At 39.5% G+C, this 18,494-nt stretch overlaps 1 protein-coding gene across 2 annotated transcripts in view; it reads right to left on the bottom strand.

Moving 5' to 3' along the window:
* LOC111835964 (cadherin-22) overlaps positions 1-18,494 on the bottom strand; it is a 215,902-nt gene that overhangs the window by 64,688 nt on the left and 132,720 nt on the right. For both annotated transcript variants that reach the window (XM_023796809.2, XM_023796811.2), the window contains 4 exons: positions 13,636-13,755; positions 11,778-11,945; positions 9,413-9,600; positions 4,579-4,835 (listed from right to left, as the gene is read on the bottom strand). In XM_023796809.2, the coding sequence (XP_023652577.2) occupies positions 4,579-4,835; positions 9,413-9,600; positions 11,778-11,945; positions 13,636-13,755 (733 nt within the window). The remainder of the gene's footprint in view (positions 1-4,578; positions 4,836-9,412; positions 9,601-11,777; positions 11,946-13,635; positions 13,756-18,494) is intronic.

Below are 18,494 nucleotides of genomic sequence, written 5' to 3'. Positions count from 1 at the left end.
CATGTGCACCGTATGCCGGTTAACCCCCATGCTGTAAAGATGAGGGAGGAATGACACTGAGTGGTGTGAATGAACTGCAAGCTCAGCATGATGGAAATTTGACCCAAGAAACCATGACTGTTGAAGTGATTTTTACAAAGTAAGTGAGCGACATGGAATCCAGCAGACTCGCAAATTGTACTCTGCCCTGTGTGGGTTGTCAACAAATTACTTCAATGACAGCACACATGGTACCATGCCACCACAGAGCCCTGGCAAAGCAGCCCTTATATTCTGTCACGTTCCAGCACTGTGTGTGATGATCCATGGGTCAAGGCAAGCTTAGAGAACAGATATTGGCATCATTCCTCATTCTCTTTGAAATGCATTAATAAGACTCACAGTAAAATTCTAAGCTGGCATTTTAACCAAATTTGTATCCAATATAAAATGCTAAGCAGCCATTCCAAATTTTAACCAGCTGGATGGAGATATAAATATATATATATGGACACACACATGGACAAAAGTACTGGGACACTTGACATCCCATTCCATAGGCATCAATGTGGAGTTGGTCCCTCCTTTGCAACAATAACAGCTGCCACTCTTCTAGGAAGGCTTTCCACAATATTTTTGAGTGTGTTTTGAGTGAATTTTTGCCCATTTACCCAAAAAAGCATTTGTGAGGTCAGGCACTGATGTTGGACGTGAAGGCCTAGCACACAATCTCTATTCTAGCTCATCCCAAAGGTGTTCCATGGGGTTGAGGTCAGGGCACTATGAGGGCCAGTCAAATTATTCCACGCTTAACTCACCCAGCCTTGTCTTTATGGACCTTGCTTTGTAACCTGGGGCACAGTCATGCTAGAACAGAAAAGGGCCTTCCCCAAACTGTTCCCACAAAGTTGGAAGTGCTGAATTGTCGAATATGCCTTGGTATGCTGAAGCATTAACTAAGGGGCCTAGCCAAACCTCTGAAAAACAGCCCCATACCTTTATCCCTCCTCCACCAAACTTTACAGCTGGCACAATGCAGTTAGGCAGATAAAATTCTCCTTGCATTCACCAAACCCAGACTCGTCCATCAGACTGTCAGACAGAGAAGCGTGATCCTTCACTCCACAGAACACATTTCCACTGCTTCAGAGTCCAGTGGCGGTGTGCTTTATACCACTCCATCTGACGCTTGGCATTGCACTTGGTGGTGTGAGGCTTACATGCAGCTGCTCGGCCATGCAAGCCCATTCCATGAAGCTACTGGCGCACAGTTTTTGTACTGGGGTTAATGCCAGAGGAAGTTTGGAACTCTGCAGTTACTGAGTCAACAGAGCGTTGGCGACCTTTACGCACTATGCGCCTCAGCACTCGGTGACCTTGTTCTGTTACTATACATGGTCTGTCACTTCGTGGTTGAGTTCCTGTTGTTCCTGAACTCTTCCAGTTTACAATAATAATACTTACAGCAGGGAAGGAATTTCACAAACTAATTTATTCCATAGGTGGAATCCTATGACAGTACAATGCTTGAATTCACTGAGCTCTTCAGTATGACCCGTTCTTTCACAAATGTTTGCTAACCTGACTGCTTGGCCAGTGCTTGATATTATACACATGTGGCGATAGGTTTGAATGAAACACCCGAATTCAATGATTAAGAGGTGTATCCCAATACTTTTGTCCACATAACCACACCGTCATCTGCAGCAGATACAGCCTACAAATTTAGTCTCTAGCACTCTTTATTTCAGTGGGCTATTTTGGACTCTGAGAAATAGCTTGTATTTTTATAGACTGTACACTTTGGAAGATGCAATTAACTCAATGTGGATTTCCTTAACGTAAATCACTCTTCAGTACAGAACCACTAACATCTCCTCCTCAGCAATGAGCTTACAATTGCACCAGCTATCGGCAAATCTGCTTTCAACAAAAAAGGCAGACTACATGTCCATAATTCAAAATGCTGGCATAATACTGGATTTCAGTCGTATCTTTAAAATCATTCTGTAACACGTCCTATGAATGCCATGTCTACAAGAATCTATCCATGCATTCGTCACACATGATGCATTCATAAAGCATTGTGAACATGAATATACATATTCATAAAAAGGCATAACATGATAGGAATGTTTATTGGTCAGTATAAGAATTAAGGATGCTTTGTGCTGCATTATTAGGGTACTTAGTGCATTATACATGAGAACTTCATAGAGCATTCATACTGCATTATAAACATGGCTATAATTTCTTACGCATTTTATTAATATTAAACATTTTTGACACATCATCAGTACAGAAAGTTGTCACGCTTTACTGTGGGGCCACAAATAATTACTCAGTTACTACTCATGTACAGATCATGAATTAATGCAGTTCCTGCATGAAATATGTGAATTGTCATGACTAACCTTACTGGTTAATTAATACATTAAGTGTACTGCTACATCATTTATGCCCCCTCAAGTAGTTTTCCAGAAAGCATTGACTATTGAACCACCAGTGTATATATATACTACCAGATAAAAGTTTTTGCATACACTGAGATCTTCTGCATTTGCATGTTACTCACTTAACATTTAGTAAAACGTTAACATTTAGTAAAATAAACACACTCAATATTCCTTGCTAAGTAAATTTACAGTATAGTAAACAGTTTGAGTACCTTTATTAGGAAGAAAATGTCATACATTTGATTCATCAAAGTAACCTCCTGTAGCAGCTGTAACAACATAGAAAATGAGGCATTCTTCCTACAAGGGACATTAAATCATTCTGTTCCATGGGATGAAACAGTTAACTAGTGCATTTAAAGCTAAATGACAGCCCAGAATTTGACTATCCCATCACCACATGACCAGTTAATAGAATGTCAGACATGCACCGTTACATACACTTTCAATATTATAAGACTTTGTCTTTTTTAATAAGGCTTTGTTTTATTTGAGTTATATTTCCATTTATAGTTGTTCTCTCAACTTTCCAGTGCTTAAGAATAAAAAATCTGCAAGTGTATGAAATAAATGGAAAAGTGGAGAGCAAAACTTTTGACTGGTAGTGTATGTGTGTGTGTACTCATGTTCTGTCACCCACCACACAATTCAGCAACCTCTGCTACTTAAAAAATGTCTGTGTGTGTATGCATGCATGCATGTGTATAGCCTTTTATATTGTACAATAATTCTTGTGAAGTCAGCAACCTCTCTATGGTGATATATTCCTGGCAGTAAAGCTTACCATCACGCATCGTAAAATGATAAATCACAAAATTGTACAGCTGCTGCCGTTAGGAGGGTACTGTGATTAGAAGCCAGGGTGAATAAATGATATGGGTGGAAATCATGGCGAGTTCAGAGATTACACACTTCTGTCAATGGTGCCGATATACAGCACATATGTGTGACCCCCATCTCCCCAACTGATTATTCAGCATGTGAGCAAAATTATACTGTGATTAAATCTACTGTGGACTGTGAGATAAAAAACTGAAAAGATTATAACTTTGGTCGTTAATTTTAATAATGGTCCACCCATCCAGAAGGCAGGAGACACCCTGAGCAGCAGTACTGCTTAAAGCCCATGTGCAGTTTCAGGCAGGCTTGACCGCATGCCAAATGCGACATCCATCACCGCGCAGCCGCTCTGTGCTGCCGCCGCATAGGGTGCAGGTCCCCTCAGAAGATGGTGCCCTAGGTGACCACCTATGGACTGCAATGCTGGGAAATGGGACATTTAGAGTTGCCAATTCACCAAACCAACTTTTTTTAAACTGCAAGCGGAAATCCACTCAGACGCAGGAAGAGCATGAAAACTGCACAGCAACAGAACAAAGAGATCAAAGCCACATCTCTGGAAGTGTGAGGCCAGAGTGCTACCCACTAGTCATAGCAATGATCACGTACAATAATCTCCAAAATGTGTCAAGAGAATTGCAGAAGCTCATCACAGGGATGTGAACGACAACTCTGCATTTTTATTTTGAGGCACTTATTAGAGATAAGCACTGCTGAGCCTAGAATCTCTCTCTCTGTGAGTGTGTGGGACGTGTCTTGTGTCTGGGCTCTGCGTGCGTCCATGGCCGTGATAATGAGCTCGAGGGCCGAGATCTTTAATGGACTGTGCTACATCCATGGCTTCATCCCTCAAGATGTACGGCTCATCTCCCACACTCAGGTCCCCAGGAGTAGCTCACAGCTCCACAGAGAACAGCGGCCCAGCACTGTCTCTGCAACTGGCAAACGTGAACTTTCAATCTTGCAGTTACGCCAAAGCTCGCTGCCACTCACCACAAGGTTCAGCTCCAGAAAAGAAATATCAAATCTAATAAAGTTACTCAAATTACGGTCATCTTGAATTTCAACATATAATAATCCCAGTTCTGCATGTCCCTACTCCCTACCCCATTTTCCTTATGGAAATGATGTATGTATAAATAAAAAAAATAGTGAAAATAATTTAATGTAATTTAATTTAATAAAAAAAACACATGCATAAACAAACAAATAAATGCACAAACACAGACAGACAGACAGACAGACAGACACCAGAACATCATCTTTATCTGGATTGTTCCTTCTGTTCCTTTGCATTACATACCTGACAGGGGCATTTTCCACATCGGGATCCACTGCGTTCACAATTCCCACCAGCGTCCCCACCCTCGCATCCTCATGCACCTCCATGACGGCCCCCGCTGATGGTCGAAAGAGCGGCGGCTCGTCGGTATCCGACACAGTGACGACCACGATGGTCTGGTCCCGGAAGGAGCCCAAGTCCACAAAGCGGGGATCTACATGCTTGTTGACAGCTTCCACCACAACTCTATGGGTCTGCATGTTCTCATAATCTAAGGGCTGTAAAGGGCCAGGAGGAGAGGGAAAGAATATATTAATGAACAGCCATCACCCTACAGAAGGAGGCAGCATGGAAGCGTTGGAAACTCCCTGTCTATCAGCCTGCAAGATATCAGTGCTGAGACTTTCCACAGAAGGGGCGCCCAGCACTGCTGACAATTTCCACTCAGCAGTGAACTGTGTCATTTAAGCATCTGTTAAATTTTATGGATAGTAAATTTTGAGTGTAATGTACTGTAAATCACATGCTGACAAAAATTTATATAATATTTACATTATTAAAACGTAAAGAACTGGCTAGAGTTAGTGTAAAGCTTCTACAGTGATGTTTTGGTGCAAATAAAGTGACTTAAATATATCCCTCACTTTGCAATCCAAGGACAGAGACAATTCTCAGGAAAAGGAACCCTATACAGTACAAATCATTTGTGCTGTGTATTGTATTCCAGGCACTAGAATGAACTATAAAAGTTCTTGAATTTGCATTTCTGTGAAATGCTGTGACTATCTATAAGGGCATCTTGCATACAGAGTTTTATAACCCTGCCTCACTGTTTATCTCAGTTTTTCAAAACAGATTAGACTCGTCTTTCTAAAAAGCAATGAAACAGGCAACACTATACATTCCATTTAAGTATACAAAATAGCATCCTGTTTGCTTTTTCAGAGAAAAGCAGGTAAAAGTAATACATAATCCCTCATGTGGAAAGATTAGAACAGTTAATCTGAGCACAGAAATATAAACTGAGAAATATAAACATTCTATTGCAGTCAAACTATTTCATTCGTTTTTGCTGATAGGTAAGAACAAGGCACAAATTCAAGAACAGGGAACTGGTCCTTAAATATGTCACTAAACGTATTTAAATTGGTAAAAAAGTAGGACCAATACACTGAAGAAAGAAAGAAAGAAAGAAAGAAAGAAAGAAAGAACCAATGAGCAAAAGGGAAAAGGTATGTTAAATGCCCTATATTATATAATAAATATGAGGGTAAAATATTAAGTTACTTATTCTTTTATTTTAATACCCACTTTTTCATTGTACCAAATAAGATTTTTCTTTCTTTCTTTCTTTCTTCCCCTTTTTTAGCTTTGAAACAATAGTTTTCCTAATGAATCATTGTATGAGACCATTTGACCATCTATTCTGCGAATTATCATTTGAAAATGCAGCAATGAGGCAGGGATAGTGGGCTGGACGTAAAGCAGAAACTTTCATGAAGAGATTTACTTTATCTGCGTGGTTGTGCTGTGTTCCTCCATGTGTGTTTCAGAAGAACTTATGACTGTTCCTTGTCTTGAAGGTATAAATTCCTGACTATTTAGAGACCTTAATCTTCTCTGTTTCAGGTCTGATTTACACTTACCCTAACTCGATATACTGTATAGTCATTTTACTCGATATACTGTATAGTCATTTTAAATGGCCGGATGCATAGGATATTTTCCTTACTTGCATTTTTTTCTACCCTGTGCATGAAAAAGCACATTAGGTCAGATATAGGCCAAAAGATATTTATGTTACTCCGAATAGGTCGGACATGAACTTTCAGTCCCAGTCAGAACTCTACAACCAGAAAACCACAAAAAGACAGCTTTTGACGGCTGTATATCTTCCTTGGTAACTTGCTACAATCTTCTATAAGCACTACACACTTCATTCAATATCTCACAATTCCTTCAAATATGGCAGAATTAAATTGCACTTGATAAATTAAAGCTGCTCTTGAGCCATTTTGGTTTTGTATGGAACAGCACTTAAAACAACCCAGCATGTTCAACCCAAAATGCTAATATCTGAAAACCACATCTGGTCAGCTGATTCACACTCCGCTCTCAAGAAATGGCTGAAGACCGAATAAAAAGCTAGTAGGGTTTTAGGTTTATATGAAAAGACAGAAGCAGTTGCAAGAAACAATAAGTAAACCCTTTGTAATTACCTGGATTTCTGCATTGATTACTAGTAAAATGAGGTCAACACAATCGGACTAAATTAACAACACACAAACAGCTGTATTTTTCTCGTCTTTATCGAACACATTGAGTAATCATTCACAGTGCAGACTAGACAAAGTAAGTGAACCTTTGTGCTAATAACTTCTCCAAATATTTATTAGTGAAAGGTGTTTCAATTAAGGAGACGAGATGGGAAGGGCGTGTCACACACGGTACCTTGCCCTTTAAATAAAGGCACACAAAGCCTGGATATTGACAGTTCTGTTCTTCTCATCAAAGACTGGTTACTGTGAACCATGTAGTGATGGCCAGATGACATTTCTTGAAGCATTGATGCTAATTGTGTTAAAAAGTGGTTCATTTCTGGAGGCTAAGGATGCTCACTTGGGCCACCTGTTGGTCAAAAGAGCTCATAAATAGGCTACTGCAAATTGGTCTGTCACACCGGTGTTATGGCAGCTGACATTGGTGATTCCGGTTTTTTGTGCCGTTTCCAGTACTAAATCTGTTTAGTTTTTGTTCAGTGCTGTTTTTAGGTGGTTATACTCTGTTGAGTTGCATTTGTTAAACATATGAGGGAAAGATTCAGGGAATTATTCAGCTGAAGTTTTTTTAAACACAGCCCGATCAAACCCCAGTCCCCCAAGTTACTAACCACTTACTCTAACAAGGATTATTGTGCTTCAGATCAGCTATGTTAGTAACAGAGCAGGATTACAACTGCCAGCTAAATTTCACCTTATTAGTTGATACCTTGCAAAATGTGGTTATATATGACATTATCTTCTTTTTGGAGCTGGCTCTATCAGCAGCTATCACAGCCATTACACAGCGCAATCTCAATGATCTCTTTATAGGCTAAATAAGCAGGTACCTTACTTATAGAAATACGTCAAAAACATTCCATGAGTGACAATATTTATTAGCAACTTCTTGGAAAATAATAAGCACAAAGTCACCTATAATAAGCAGGAATGGCAACACTGAAGCTAATCCAGTTTTACTGTATAGTATCTAAATGAGGCCACAATGTTACTGACACAGTGATTCAGTCAATACAACAGCAGGATTTCTGCATGAAAAAAGGCTCCCACACATGTACGGTAACCTCAGCATGGGACTCACTATGATAATACCCCCAATGCATAAGGCTTCCTTTCAGTTTATGTAGGATTCGAAATTGTGAATGAACCCTATGCGAAATGAAGCCTCATTTGCTGATGATGGGGAATGATACAAGCATTGAAGTGAGGATTCATCTGACACGCCCCTTCCCACTCGATACACGCTTCGAAGCCTGGGCTTCATGTGTCCCATCAGTAGTACCATCCCTTGATCCACTGTCACAGGACCTTAGAAAATGGGTGGAGCAAGACCAACATCTGGGGATTTTTACCATCCTCTGCACTTGTGTTCTTAGTATTGGAACTAGTCTTCGGCAATGGAAGATGGGTACACAAGAACACAAGTACAGTCAAGTACGAATATTGGCTCCAATAGCGCAAAGGCTAATCCTGAAAGAGGTGAAAAAACAAGGGTACGAGCAAAAGACCGACAGAGGAATTTACAAGCTAAGAAAGTTTTTGTTCACGTGGGAAAATGTTCTGAGCAGATGAGGAAGGCTGAACATTTTGGCATGAACGCACAATGCAATGTTTGGAGAAAAAGGGCCGCCACACATCAACTGTGAAGCATGGTGGAGGAAGCATCATGGTTTGAGCCTGCTTTAATATCAAGACAATTTAAAGGTGACTGTAAGGGCAGCAGTCCATGACCTCAAGCTTAAAGAGAGGCTGGGTGGTGCAACAGGGCAATGACCCAAAGCACACAAGTAAATGAACTGAAGACTGGCTGAAAAAGAAGACCATTTGTGTTTTGGGATGGCCAAGTCAGGGTGCTGGCCTTAACCCAGGTGAGATACTGTGGCATGACCTGAAGAGGGCTGTGCAATCAAGACAACCCAGGAATATTGCGGACCTGAAACAGATTTGTATGGAGGAATTGTCCAAAATTTATCCGCAACATTGTGCAAGTCTTACAGTCAGCTACAGGAAACATTTGGTGGAGGTTATTAAAAGCAAGGATTCATTTACTTTTCCCAGCCTGCACTGCAAATGATTACTCAATGTGCTCAAGAAAGACATGGGAAGTTCAACTGTTTGTGTGTTTTTAGCTTAGTCAGATAGAGTTTATCTATAATTGTCACTTGGATGAAGATCAGACCTCATTTTACTACTCATAATTGCCGAAATCCAGGTAATTCCAAAGGGCTTACTTACTTTTTCTTGCAACTGTATAAACTAAAATTAATGAATTTTCTGTTTATTTTGTCTTTGTATATGAATAATTTCTATTTTTGAGACATGGGCCACTTAAGATGGTGTGAGGGTCTGCAGTTAAGGCCCATGTTCAGATGGTCGCTGGTTTGAATCTCATGTCTGGCAGAGTGATGTCACTGTGATGATGTCACATTGATCAAAGCCCTTAAACCCAATTGCTCCAGGGACTGGCTGACCCTGCTCTCCGATTCTCACTTGCATTTCATCTTGAACAAAAGTGCCTGCTGAATAAACAAATGTAATGTGCCTGTAAAAAATTACAGCTGCTTTTCCATGCACACCTTCTGGATGGTGATGACCGCTTCCTGCGTCTCCCCGTCTGTAGACACTCGGAAGAGCTCGCCTCCGTCCTCAGCCCTGATCAGGTAGCTCATGTCTGTGTTCTCTCCCATGTCGGCGTCAGTGGCCATCACTCTTCCCACTGCTGTCCCAACAGCCGCACCCTCAGAGACCGAGAACTGGTACATCTCTGATAAAGAAGGGTGTAGAAGGAGATAGAGTGCAAAGGTGACAACACAATCCTCAATAGCTAAGAGCTGGGTAGTTCAGAGAAATACAGCCAAAGTGAACCATTTGCACTGCCTAGCCCACAAGTATAATTACTACTACTTGCTTACAAAATCAACAATGGCACCCCAGTGGTTCAGTCTGTGGTGCAGTTGTCTCTAGAATTGGGGTTTCTAGTCTAGGGGAGGGGAACCTGGTCCGTGGCGGGCCAGTGTGGGTGAGGGTATTTGGGATGACCTCTCATTCAGCCAATAACAGTGGGTCCCCAAGGCTGCAGTTGAGAACCACTGGTTTATTATAGGCTGATTGAGAGGTCATCCCAAATACCTGCACCCACACCGGTCCTCCGTGGATCTGGTTCCCCACACCTGTCCTACCCCCCTGTTCCTTGTGTGCAGCTTGCAGGTCAGTGTGGGTTTTCCTTTGGGGGCTGTGGCCTCCTCTCACAGTTCCAAGTCCTGCAGTTAGGCCATTTGGAGTTTTGAAATCATCATAATGTGTGTGTGTGATTGTGTGTGTGTGTGTGTGTGTGTCTTGTGGTGGGCTAAGCACCTAGGGTGTATCCTCGCTTTGTGCCTGGGACAGGCCCCACATAGTCTCGTCCATGGTGATGTTTAAGTGCAACAATAATCAAACATGATATTAACTCCAAATTTATTTTTTAAAAATCATATGATGATTGTACACCCAAGCAGACAGTATCCATCCATTTTCTGTATCCACTTGCCCTATTTAGGGTCGTGGGGGTCTGGAACTCATCCTGGAAGCAACAGGCAGAGTGGCAAGGAATAACCCAAGGTGGGGTGTCAACCAATCACAGGGCTCACTCACACACCATTCACAAACATGAACAATTTGGTGACTGCAATTAACCTCAGCATGTTTTTGGACTATGGGGGGAAACCAGAGTACCCAGAGGAAACCCCACAACAACAGGAAGAAAACATGCAAAGAGAGGCGGCAGAGTCCAGAACCCCAGTCTCTATTTAACTTATCAAAGATATAAAAATACATTGAAGGATGAAACAGGGAAGTCAAATTACCTTTCAGTCCTGTGATATGTATTTATTTTACAAATGAACAAATAAAAAATTAATAAATAAACAGTAATATAACAATGATTGCCTCTAAGTAACATATATAAGCTTTTTCTTTTGTCCACAGCCTTGGTAACTTTTGATAGTTTTGGCTAAATTCATTATGTTTGGAGTATATTGCTTACTTTTAAGTTCTAAATGGTACACTTTTCCTAAGAGCAGACTATTCTTCATTAAAATGCAATGAAAAAAGCTATGCATCACATTCAGCTTCTAAACAAATAAACCTCAGCAGCAGCAATTGTAGGCCCATAATAAAGTTTAATTGTTTTCGTTAACATGTAATATTTGCTTCCTGACCTATTGAAAAATGGTCAGCCTCTGTTGTCTGTTGTAATTCCTGATAAACAGATAAAACAATATTGAAAACAGCGAACAAATCAGAAATAAATGAGTCAGTCTGTGCTAAGTATCATTCTTTCAAAAGGGGGGAGGGAGGGAGAATTGCGAAGCACAAGTAGTAAGAAGTGATCTGGGACAGTGCTGAGATGACAGTGTCCCTGCTGTAATAAAAGTAATGCTGTTCTGCACATAAGGGAACAAGAGCGAGGGAAGACAAATGTGTCATGAGATCTCCGGAGAAAATCACAAGTGTCCAGGCTTTTATTTTCTGGCTACTGGGTAAATAAATGTATTCTCTCTAGTGATCTCTGATACCTGCGTCAGGATAGAAAGCACTTTCTGTTTCCTCAAAATGACACATTTATTAAGAACTGCTCCATTTTTATTCAATAGATCTCAATATTATTTCAATCTAGACATCCCTCTGTGCCCATGAGATCAATATAAAGATCTATATTCTTTATTGTTCTTTACAGCTGTGTGACAGAAGTGAAATAGCATTGCTCAGATCACCTTCATTAAATTTATACATACACACAATAACATGTACAGGTATTTTATGCAAGAATGAGTTATGAAACATAAGACCTATGAACCAAATAGTGGGTTATCAGTCTTCCAATAGTGCATTTAAGCCATCATGAACACATAAGCTTTCAGATGATCTAACTTCTTTTCACTCACATTCAGAAGCACTTACTCTGAGGGAAACGTGGTGGGTTGTCATTCACATCTGTTATCACTATAGTCACTGTAGTCGATCCAGAGAGCCCGCCCATTTGGCCTGCCATGTCGGTCGCCTTGACAACCAGCTCATAGCGGTCCTGCGTCTCTCTATCCAGATCGGCCACCGCTGTCCGAATGACTCCTAGAGGAGACAGGAGAACGGTAAACATCATGTGAACAGCGCAAAATTACGTAAATACATATCTGCACTGTCACTTGTTCCTACTTCAACTCCTTAAGTGTTCCATTAGGTTATTTCGGCATCATTTTGTAATTTGCCGATTTAAGGGCTCTAGTGTTTTTGAGCTCTGAAGAAAATTAAGAACGTTAAAATCCTGGAAAAAGCACAACCATGCCAATCGTTATAATTCAGGGAACAGGGGCTCAGAAAGATGCCAATCAAATGCTGCAGCAGTAGCTCAATTTTTAAATTATATTTTGTTAAAAGTGTAATTTACAATTTAAAAAATATTGTACAAGATGCTGATTATATTATAAACTGATGACAGCCTCTTTAAAAAGCAAATAGAAAAATCACAGGATTATAAAGAAAATGCTATAACAATAGCACATTTTTTAATTTAGTTAATGGGCAATTTTCATTAACAATGAAGTCTCATTATCAAGTAGCATCAAGAAAAATCACAGCGATATAAATATACAAAAAAAATGCTGATGTCTGCCAGACATGAATAGGTGTTGCCCATAGGTTTAAGGACTTAGATCTCATATCCAGTCCCAGTAAAAATTCCCACTGTAAAAGAGAAAGCAGTTTAGCTGTGTTAATACACAGCTGATGATGGGCATGAATTGATACTGCCGGTATATGCGCATCACTAGAAAGAGATATACCCTTGCGGTTAAAAAAGATTTAAAAAAAAAAAAACCTTTGTGATGAAACTATCAGTTTTGATTCTTTGTAAAGCATGTGATTCTTTGCACATTCAGACTTAAAAATGTCATGGCAGCAAATACTTTATTGCATTTACAAAGGTGGTGATGAAACTATAGTTCTCCAGTCAGATAGTAACAGAATTATCAAGCTCCACGAATTCAATTCCACCCATGTCTTCTCTGTAGCTAGTTCTCTTTTTGTAAGCATGCTGTATGGTCCCAGAGGAACAACTCTGGCAAATATCGGCAGAAAACTCCAAAGATCCGAATATGGAGGTTTAAGCGCGAGATCTCAGAAAGAAAGAAATATCACTATTACTACAGCAGGAGCAAATATTTTCATCAACCATATAATTACATAATCAAGATGCATTTATAGGTGAGCTGAGCATTGCATGCACATATTTACCGCATTGCATGCACATATTTACCGCATTGCATGCACGTATTTTGTATGCATATATAATTATACTGCATGTATTTGGCCTTTAAGAGGATGAAGTTGGACGGGGGCAGTGAATCTCGGATGTACACACAGCCCCATTCTGTTAACCCTTTTCCCTATTTACCAATGACTGTCTGCAATATAGAGAAGTAGAGAACCAGGCCAGACAGACCCATAGGTCCCTAGTGTGGTGCTAGTGGGCTGGGCGTGCCATTCATCATCCAGGAGCCAGAATAAACTAAACCAAAATGGGGGGGGCGGGGGGGATTATTAAGTTCAGTGATTTTCCTGCGAGGTTTTTTTTTATCATTTCAGTAATTCATATACAAATAATGTATATATTTATAACAGACTGGAAAGCAGTACCTAAGAAACTTATATAACTCATGCATATGTAAGAACTTACGTAACTTATACTCACAAGAAAGACAACACAGGCACCCAGGTAAGGCAACCTTCTGGCGTATGGTCAGGCATGTGGCACTGGGCTTACCAGTCTGGCTGTCCACGGTGAAGTACTTCTCCCCCTCAAGCACACTGTACACCACCCGGGCACTGCTGCCATACGTGGGGTCATCCGCGTCCGAAGCCGTCACCTTCATCACCGACGTACCTGTGAGGTAGCTATCATCAACCCTACTGCACCTCGCACAGCACCACCAAAGGTTACAATGGTCAAAGTCACACATATAATAAAATAAATTAATGAACTTTACATTGTATCACGGTTTTTCTATATGTGTGTGTGTGTGTATATGTATGTTTGTATATACTGTATTTATATGTATGTATGTATACATGAGGGAAAAAGAAAAGTTAGAAAACACAGTCAATAAAGATCATTAATGAAAACTCTAAAGCACAAAATTATTTTCCTTTTACCATACATATTTAGGTTTAGATTGTAACCCGAATTTTAATCTCTACGTGACTCCACAGTTGACGCCAATGAACATTAATGGATAAAACTCCACAGGGCAACCAGCATTTAACTGCATAAAACTTTCTCTTAAGAAGAAAGTGGAGACACCTTGTTCGTAGCTTGGAAATGTACGGCCGACGGCGCTCAAGGGCAGCGAGACCGCCTCTTTCTCTGTGACGCAATCGGTAATCGCTGACAGCTGGCCGTGTCCGCAAAAGGTCACAGCTGCAGCCCTTCCAGAGACCTGTCATGCTCCTGTCCGGCGACATAATAGCAGCCAGGTAATTACGCTAATTAGAGGGATGTGTCAGAGAGCTGTTTGTTTCCTGTCACAGCGTCGCGGGTCTCGAGGGTGCGGGCTGCGGGGGCGGCCGGAATCATCCTTAAACCGATCGAAGCATCATCTCCAGCTTCCGTGATGAGATGCTGTCTGTTTGTCTTTCCTTCCGCCCCCCTTCTCGAATAAATTCTACAGCCTTCCTCCATCTGCATGGGCTACATCCTCTATGTTCTCCTTGGAGCTCTGGCCGTTTTTTAAACTGCTTTTGCATATATTTACGTAACATTTGCAGGCGTGTCGTTCCTCTCGCGCAAACATAAATCTGGACCCTGTGTCATCAATTACGAAATACCAGAACTTCGTCGCCGCCTCTTATTTGGTTCGACAGTAATTTCTGTTTTCTGTGACTTATTTTCTGTGTCCCCAGGCAAACCTATTTGACTGTTTGAAATATGTGAATGCCCTTTCCCCTCACCCACCCCCTCGAAGTAGGGAGCCCTGTCCCACGGGATCTTAAATCCTTTACAAGCCTGTATAAATGCTAAATCATTCGCCATGATGTTAAACAAGATTAGATCTATTTTGAAGGGAAAAAGAAAAAATGAAAAGTCAAACAAATTTCACATAGTTTGAGCAACTAAAACTTATCAGTTAGAGGGGTGGTAAAGAATGTTTGGTGATGTGTTTATAAAAAAAAAAAGAAATAGGAAATCATTAACATGAATTACTCTCCTGGAGAATTTTTGTTTTCATTTACCATTTTAGGTTACAGCACATATAAATTCAATTTAGAATTTCTCATGTGCATTTATGAATCAACTTAAAACTGCTTATAAAGAATCAAACACAGGCTTTTCCCCCCCTCAAAAATAAAAGTATGAAATGTGAATATGTCATGTGTCTTTGCATCCAGTCTCCCCCTTTTGAATTCACTGTTAAAAAAGATTTTCTCTCTCTCTCTTTTAAGATGCTGCAACATTTATGGTCATTTGTTCAAAAGGAGAAAAAAAATAAATTCTGCCAAATACACTAGGGCCAGAATAAGCAGAAAAGGCAAACCACCAACACACACAAAGGAAAGGAATTTAGCATCAGACTAAGCACAAGATAAAGGCTGGCAGTGACGCCGATCTTCGCAGCCCAGTAGCTTTTCACTCGGTGTTTGTCTCAATGCTGCCAGCATACTGTACCTTGTCTACCTCCAAACACTGTAAATGATTCACTCCCACACCGTTTTTGCATCATGCTAAGAAATTAATAGTTATGTAACATTCCTTAAAAAATATTTTTTTGTTGCTGGGATAAACTCTACTCTTATTAGGACAGTTACCGCTTAAACCTGTAAAATGTTTGACTTTTTTGGAGTACCTCACCTTAATTAACTGTTACTATGTCCATTTTTACATCACGGTCAAAAAAGTATTTTTAAATTCATCTAAAAAGCATTCTCTGGTAAGCCTTCTCCAATATTTACATTTTGTTTAAATTTTAAAAATCTGTTTCCGCCAAACCGTATATACGCAAAATATGTGTTTTCCAAAGCTCTCAGAAACACATAATACTGAGATGTGTGATTGCAAAACAGGATAAACTTCACTTGGAAACAATCTGAGTAATTCAGTGCATTGCTGTTTCAATTGTTTCAATGTTTTGAGCAATTTTTAACATTTGTGATTTCATATTTATCATATTTTTTTTTCTTCAAATTGAAAGTATATGGGAAGGTTCCACAGACCTCAGAAAACCGGACTAAGTGAGTCTTCAGCTAATCGTGTTGAAGGTTTAGCTGGCTGATGCAGGCAGTTATGTGGAAAAGAAATCGATTCAACGCAGCTTAACACATTTGAAATTCATTTGCAGGCTTTCGGTAGAATAGTTAAGTTACAAGATTTTGTGGTATCAGCGAACTTCAGGAAGTCCGTGCACAGTTAAGTGCACTACAGGGGCACATGCATCCCCTCTTGTGGAGGTCAGTGACCTTTCGATGGGAATCTTTAGAGAGCTGACTTCCACAACGTTAAATGCACTAAGAATGTGAAGTAAGGGGGGCAAAGAAAAAAAACATTCTGTGACCCTAAGGCTTTTTTCTAAGCTTTGAAGTTCTCCCCTACTGCTGTACATAGAAACTTCCAAATAAACTGAATATTTATATACAAATATTTCTGATGGATATTAAAATGACTCAAAGCACAAACTGAGGATATGATTTTTAAAAATTCTCAATGACAACTTCAGGTACATTTTTAAACATGATTCAGATGGAATATGTTTTGCATATTGATTTTGTAATTCAAACAGGAGATAAGATTAATAGCTTTATCCAGTTTTTTGTTGTTCCTGTAATTTAAGGGCACCAGGTGGAATATTGGATGATTCTCTGGGATTTCGACCAAATTGCGGTTGTCGCATGTCTCAGAATGCATCATGCTATTCCAGTTACAGCTTAATCTGAATTTCTTTGGTAAAAATAATTCAATGAATTTCAATGGTTAAAACAGAAAAATTGCAAAACATATAAGTTGTTATTTTTGCATTATAAATGTGGCTATAAACTAATTACATTCACAACTGATATCATTTATGTCAGTTTTTCCTCAACCTAGTCCTCAGAGACTGACAAACAGTCTACATTTTTACATTTCAGTCTACGCCAGCTCGAAGCAAAAACGTGGACTATCTGGGCATCTCTGAGGACCGGTGTGAGAAAGACTGACTTATACAACTTGACAAATTGGTAGGAGAAGGGTATATTTGCCAAATGAAAAGAAATACTGATTGGTGATATTTTTAAATATGTCATTTATTTCGGTCTTTAAGTTTGTGTCTTTACGTCTCATCGTACTGTACTGCATTCCATAGCCCTTTTTACTTTTAATGACAAATGCTAAAAGACCACTAAGCATTATTCATCTTTAAATGTGTCACTGAGTCTTCAAAGCCAATTCAAGACTGGCCCATTACACATTAAAAATGGGATACATCATCTATTTTTTATTATTATTATTAAATGGGACGGTTGTTCATTCTGCACAGCTACTGGTAAGAGGAAAATCATTACTTTTTATGGAATTACTTCCTTATCTTAATTTTCCCTTGGTAATAATCTTAGCTGTTTTGAGTTGACTGAGTATGCATTGGGTGAAAGCCCTATATAAATGCAAATGCTTTTTATTGTGTTCATATTAAAAACTTCCACCCTTCATAAAATGTGGCCTCAAGTTTCATACAAAGTCATTAGTTAGTTAAACAAAAATACCTTAATCAGAAACAAAGCAATATTGAGTAAATATGCCGTTTATGTCTCTGGATTGCATAAAACATCAAAAGGAATTTCATTTATTTACTCTTTTTTTCTCAATTCTGCAACTTGGGTGAAAAGGAGAAAACAGCAATTTTCAGTTTAGTCAGGATCATTTATACAGTACTGAAGTGAATAAAGTAAAGAGTAAGGAAGTGAACAAAACTGACATAATATTTGTTGAAGAACTGGTTAATGTTTAACTGCATAATGGTAACTATGAATATTACTTGTACATTCAGGCTTACGTTTTCTAAATGTTTGTGCTCTTGCCAATATAAATCCCCTCATGATAACCTTAAATTCGGTTACTTTTCAGCAGAAATACTCATATCAGTTTGACATTAATGTATAGGTATTCTCATCTTAATATTTTCCCATAGTAAATAGCATGTATGAAACTTCTTTCATTCGGAGAATCAGTCTTACGAAGCTACTTCCGCTAGCCTGCAGGAATCCCATTGATACTGATCAATACTACCGGAGCTGTTCCGTTGTTAACTCAGCATATCGCATGCTCTATCTTCTGATTCCTTAATTTGTGCAGCACACTCTGATAGAGGAGTTCCTAATTAGGCATGCTTTTACTGCTGTGAGATCAGTCACCCAGCAATCACCAAATGGTGATTGTGCATAAGAGCCCCTGTAAAGCACAGATTTAGCATAAATGAATGCAGCCTTAAATATGTCATGCACATATGATACAAAAAGGCTGGATTTAAATGGGAAAACCAGGTGGGTGCATGTTTACTCATTTAACCAGAATAAATAAGAGATTCTAATTCAGTACATTATGAACAAAAAGTATGTGTGAACTTTGATAAGCTAATATTGGAAGTGAAACTGATATGT

The sequence above is a fragment of the Paramormyrops kingsleyae genome, chromosome 8, assembly GCF_048594095.1.
Source record: "Paramormyrops kingsleyae isolate MSU_618 chromosome 8, PKINGS_0.4, whole genome shotgun sequence".
NCBI lineage: Eukaryota > Metazoa > Chordata > Actinopteri > Osteoglossiformes > Mormyridae > Paramormyrops > Paramormyrops kingsleyae.
This window is presented reverse-complemented; position numbering and strand designations above follow the sequence as displayed.